The sequence below is a fragment of the Micromesistius poutassou genome, assembly GCF_964030765.1.
Source record: "Micromesistius poutassou genome assembly, contig: SCAFFOLD_1218, whole genome shotgun sequence".
Classification (NCBI taxonomy): Eukaryota; Metazoa; Chordata; class Actinopteri; order Gadiformes; family Gadidae; genus Micromesistius; species Micromesistius poutassou.
In genome coordinates, this window is record NW_028178435.1 from 10,547 (window position 1) to 16,018 (window position 5,472).

Consider the following 5,472-nt stretch of genomic DNA (forward strand, 5'->3'; position numbering starts at 1 on the left):
GCGACTTGGACCCTGGACGGACCCGCCCCTTTACGTTCTGTGGTGTTTTATTGTCGCTACTTGCACAGTGACAACGCATTAACACGTTTCGGAGATAAGGTGAGAAAGGCACACTTGTTGTTCGCTGCACATCATTTATTTCGACTTGGTTATATATATATATTTGTAGAACGCAGTTCCGTCGCAGCGCCCGGATTGGTTCCCCTTGTATCCTGACCTCAACACGCTGCGAAACACAAGGAAGTCCGTTTCTTGTTGAACGTGTGACGCGAACGCTTCGAAAAGTATGCAACGAAAAACTCAATTTTCAAAAAAACAACTGATAGATATGCCTCCAACAAGATCCCCGAGCGAGCAAGCAATCAGGATTTAACCATTTAATGTCGCTATTGTAGGCTTCTGGTGGCACCGGGCGCTATTCCTCTGTTGTTGTTGTGACACAGGGTGCGACTTATCTTGGCGTTAAGATACGAAAAATGCATGACTTTTCATTTGAGTATATTAGGCCTGGGAAATAAAACAATAAATTATCGTATCGTGATAGACTTTTGATCAGTATCAATATAAAACATGTTCAATATATATCGATAAGTGACTGGACCACTGAATCTAGCAGCTGGGTTTGTTACACAAACACGGTTCCATACTTATTTACAATATCTGAGTGTTTTTCATTGTTGTGTCGACATTGGAGTGTTTATCAATGAAGAACAGTGGAAGGTCATATTAAGTGTTAAACAGAAGTGTTTACATCCAGCATGGTCTTTTTAGGTCATTAAAATTATCAATAGTTGTCGATATCGATCAATATGATCAAGTTATATCGTGATATGTCTTTCTGCCGTATCGCCCAGGCCTAGAGTGTATTAGTAAAGACCGCTACTGTGTCAACATGTGTCTACTGTGTACTGTGTCACTGTACTCTTAGCGGGACGTCCCGAGAGAGAGCAATAAAGCGCCATGCCCACGCTGACCCACACCGTGGACAGCGAGGTGATCACAGCCTTCGCCACCTACGCGGTGATTGTCATCCTGAAGATGATGCTCATGGCGCCTCTGACGTCATACTACCGGATGAAGAAGAAGGTGACGTCATAACGACACGTTTCTGTCGGTGTGCAGTCATTTGTGCTCTCTTATGTGGCGCACAGCACAGCACACAAATACATAAATACATAAACATGACCAACACCTGATGTGTGGTTGTTGTTGTTGTTGTGTTGTTGTTTTTTTGCACAGGTGTTTGCAAACCTGGAAGACACCAAGTTGGCCCACCCCGTGGAGCAGCCCAAGTTTGTGCGCGTGGATCCCGGCGTGGAGCGCGTGCGGAGGTGAACAGGGTGAACGGCTCGGACTGGGACGAAACCAGTCCCAGTGATGTGATGTGCGTTAGGTGTGAACTAGGCCAACCCCTTTCCCAGGCTCTCCACACCACCACCACCACCACCACCACCATACGTGTATAAAAAAAAAAAGAAAAGCCATCCGTCTTCTTCTTCTCTCTCACGTGAACCCTAATGCGTGCCGGTTGCCCGTACGTGCTTTGACTCATTTATCAGACACATCGTATTGGAACAGCTTGTTGTTAAGTAAGTGAGGCTGAAAATAAACAACGCGAAGTAGGCCAGCGTCCACATGGAAGAGAAAAGCTTCTATTGTCCCACAGCCTAGTTTAGGCCTCAACTCAGGGACCCGTAGCCTGCAGGCTAGCAATAGTAGCAATCAGAAATACACCGTTTTCCCTCCGACTCGTTGAATATTGTTCTTAAACGTTATTCAGTTGGCGTGAGGCTCAGGAGGTACAGAGCGGGTCGGCTGGTCACCTGAAGGTCGCTGGTTCGATCCCCCCTGCCTCCTCCTCACTCCTCCCTAGCTGTGAGTGTGGAGGTGTCCCCTGAGCGAGACGCCACCTCACCCTGACTGCTCCTGACCCCGCTGGCTGTCGCCCTGTGTGGTCGACTCCGCCGTCGGTGTGTGAATGAATGTGTGCGTGAACGGGTGAATGTTGTGAAGCGCTTTGAGCGGCCGCTGGTCAGTACAGCGCTGTTTATAAACGCAGTCCATTTACCGTTTATTGTATAATGTTTCGTACGCCGTACGTTAACCCACGTCACGGTTCTCCGGACCAGGTGCCACCAGAACGACCTGGAGAACGCGGTTCCCTTCCTCACCTTCTCGCTGTGTCTCGTCGGTTTCCCCCTCCAGGTGCCACCAGAACGACCTGGAGAACGCGGTTCCCTTCCTCACCTTCTCGCTGTGTCTCGTCGGTTTCCCCCTCCAGGTGCCACCAGAACGACCTGGAGAACGCGGTTCCCTTCGTGCTGGTGGGGCTCCTGTACTCCCTGACGGGGCCCGCCGCGGCCACGGCCCTCACCTACTTCAGGGTGTTCGCCGCCTCGCGGCTCTGCCACACGCTGGCCTACGTCCTGCCCCTGCCGCAGCCCTGCCGCGCCCTGAGCTGGCTGACGGGCCTGGTGGTGACCGGCTGCATGGCCGCCGCCGTGCTGGGGCACAGCCTCCGCCTGTAGTGGAGGAAACACCCCTGATGGAGAAACACCTCCGCCTGTAGGAAACACCCCTGATGGAGAAACACCTCCGCCTGTAGGAAACACCCCTGATGGAGAAACACCTCCGCCTGTAGAAACATCTTAACCTCCGCCTGTAGGAACATCTTAACCTCCACCTGTAGGAACATCTTAATGTAACGCGCTCACTCACAGCCTCCACCTGTAGAAACATCTTAACCTCCACCTGTAGAAACATCTTAACCTCCACCTGTAGAAACATCTTAACCTCCACCTGTAGAAACATCCTGACGTAGAGGAGGGTGGGGGCTGTGTTGACTGGCAGGGCCTGGCAGTTTCGTCTGGGATTTAAGATTCAAGATTGTTTATTTGTCATTTGTCATTTACGTTTAGCAGACGCCAGACGCTTTTATCCAAAGCGACTTACAATAAGTACATTTGTCACGAGAAGTGAAACCATATGTTTCACACAACGACTAGAGAAGCAGTCGCTGGCAATGACATCCTCAGCTCCTTCCACAGTAACATAAAAAGAAGTATGAGAGAAAAACACAAACTGGACATTAAATAATTAGGATAAAATATAATAATAGCTTTAAATGAAATAGAATAATGGAAATTAAATAATTAGAATAAAATAAAAAAGGGGTTATGATTGTTTTAAATTGTGTTTCCTGGTGTGAACGCTGTGAATTACCACCGCAGATCGTGAGCAAGTACAAGTGGTCATCCGTGTCTGTAATTTAGTGTCGCGAAGATTATGATCTCATTGTGCCGTCCCCTTTATGAGCGCATTAAACAAACCCACTTAAAAAATCTTTGCTAAACAAGTGCCAAAGTCCTGTCTGATTTCGCTTATATTAATTTAGTGTCATGTAATAAATGTGGTCCGTGTTTTGTCGAGCGGTTTAGTAAATGAATTACATTGTTTTTTGTTTGTTTTTGCACCACCGGCCGAATGCGCGTAGAATGAGTAACGCACTCACTGGCGAAACATGAAAGGCCCCAAAGATGGGACGACGCCGTGGGATTTGGAGGAGTACCGGGTTTTGTTCTTATACGGCAGCAGCCTTTCCACTAATTTGCAATCCGTTTATATGTGACAAAAAGTGTGTGCAGGCTTTGACCTTTCTTTCAATTCACAGAGGTCGACGCGAGTCGTTCGTTCCTCGACTCTCGGGCCCTGAAGGGAATTCATTGGGCCACTAGAGGGAGCCGTTTTAAAAGTCAACTGCGATGCGCCGTCATTACGGCTCCTTTATGGACCAGGTGTAGCTCGTAAACACGCCTCGGATTCCAGCAATTAACTTGATTAGTTTTGTAGGAAAGCGTTCCTGGGCATATAGCACAATGCCGCTTTTACTCCATTACCGAGTTAGCCGAGCATATGTGGTTTTACAAAACACCGCAAAGCCCATTTTGTCTTTCAGGGGGGGGGGTATGCTAATGCGAGACAGGCTTACCGCTATATATTTATCCACTGTGTGAGCCACATTGTTTGATCTAATTGTTTTATATTTAGAAATGAAAGAAAGCGAAACACGTTCAGTAACGAGCTTCTTCCTCTGTCTTGCGTTTTACTTTATTGTTTCCGTGTATTTGCATAAGTTTGTATATGAAGCCTATTTGTATAGGCCAAAAACAATCGTCCTCATAAACATTTCCATGTTTCGGTTAAATATATTGACCTAATAGTTTAATTTGCGACATGTGCATCTGCTCTACTGAATGTTACTGAAAGACTGCATAAATACAAGGTCAAATTGTATTCAACGTGTTTTATTTTTATTTTTAGTTGTTCCCTAATTCCTGCAATGCAGTGGGGAAAACTCGTACGATAAGGTGTAATGTGAACGGCCTAACCAACCCTAGCCCCCCCCCCCCCCCCCCCTCCTGGGAACTCCTGGGAACACAGCAGCCAAATACACCCCCGTGTCCCACCGACACAGACGCGCATGACTAAATCCACACGTTGGCGAAGCAAACCGCTTAGGCCTACTACAACACATAACAACGAACGCGTCTAAAAAGCCGCGTTCACACCAAAAGCGACGGGGCGGCGCGACTCCACACTATAAAGTCAACGTATAGACGCGTGAACGCGCCGTAAGAGTTGAACGATCAGACTACTGGTGTTCAATAACAGAGCAGGTATAAGCCCAGTAGAATATATATAAGTAATCTAATAAATCGAATATAATAAATATAAGTCGGAATAGGCCTATAAGTGGCAACAACACATGTAGTCTATGGAGCTTAACCAAGGCACTTTATTTCAGATTTATCTTTGACGTACTTCAATATCTTACTGGATTTAAACCGTCGTTCGCGTGTGTGTGTGTGTGTGTGTGTGTGTGTGTGTGTGTGTGTGTGTGACGTGCGCGCGCACACGCGTCAGTGCGCCGTTGCATACGCAGAGCCGCGGCTCTGCGTCATTCTCCCATGCTGCTAATTTATCTGCGTCTCCCGACGCCGTCTGACGCGACTTGACGTCTGCGTTTCAAGCGGGCCGCGTCTGCGCGCAGCCTTTTTATTATACAGACCTCATTGTTTAGGGCTGGTTAACTCACACGGCGCACATCCTATAGGCCGACCTGAAACATTAATTAAACGGTTGTTCTTTCTGGAGGGAAACGCGATTGGTTGGCTGGCTGGCTGGTCGGAGAGGATTATGAATCAATCCGTGTGTTCTACCAGGCGGACGTTTTGAGGCCATGCCGTTTCCTATACCAGCCTTTATCTATTTTAAGTACAAATCTCTTCTTTTTTTTTTTTTTTTTTGTCCTTTGCATGGGTAGGCAGATATCGCGTGTACAGCTGCGCAGCTGGGATCCCGCATCCCGACTGTTACACGCACGACGGAGATCACGCGATCACACAGTTCGTTATGTAGGCCTATACCTTAAAAGGTCCCGTATTATTATTACGCCACCAGCAGGTGTGAGTG

At 47.6% G+C, this 5,472-nt stretch overlaps 1 protein-coding gene across 2 annotated transcripts; it reads left to right on the plus strand.

The window, feature by feature from the left end:
* LOC311374535 (microsomal glutathione S-transferase 1-like) lies at positions 1 to 3,356 on the plus strand. Of its 2 annotated transcripts, none has more exons than XM_084490361.1 (4): positions 1 to 99; positions 929 to 1,086; positions 1,240 to 1,331; positions 2,282 to 3,356. In XM_084490361.1, exons 2-4 carry the CDS (start codon positions 961 to 963, stop codon positions 2,526 to 2,528), a joined length of 465 nt encoding a protein of 154 aa, XP_084346487.1. In that variant the 5' UTR covers positions 1 to 99; positions 929 to 960; the 3' UTR covers positions 2,529 to 3,356. The 2 variants fall into 2 exon arrangements, with proteins under 2 accessions (XP_084346487.1, XP_084346488.1); XM_084490362.1 differs by lacking the exon at positions 1 to 99 and adding an exon at positions 175 to 284.
* The last annotated feature ends 2,116 nt before the right edge of the window (positions 3,357 to 5,472 follow it).

What these genes read in the sequence shown, in the direction of transcription:
- LOC311374535 (XM_084490361.1), top strand. Translation starts at nt 961, where the DNA reads ATGCCCACGCTGACCCACACCGTGGACAGCGAGGTGATCACAGCCTTC. An exon ending in ACTACCGGATGAAGAAGAAG is followed by an intron (nt 1,087 to 1,239) that starts GTGACGTCATAA and finishes TTTTTTGCACAG; the next exon opens with GTGTTTGCAAACCTGGAAGA. An exon ending in GGCGTGGAGCGCGTGCGGAG is followed by an intron (nt 1,332 to 2,281) that starts GTGAACAGGGTG and finishes TTCCCCCTCCAG; the next exon opens with GTGCCACCAGAACGACCTGG.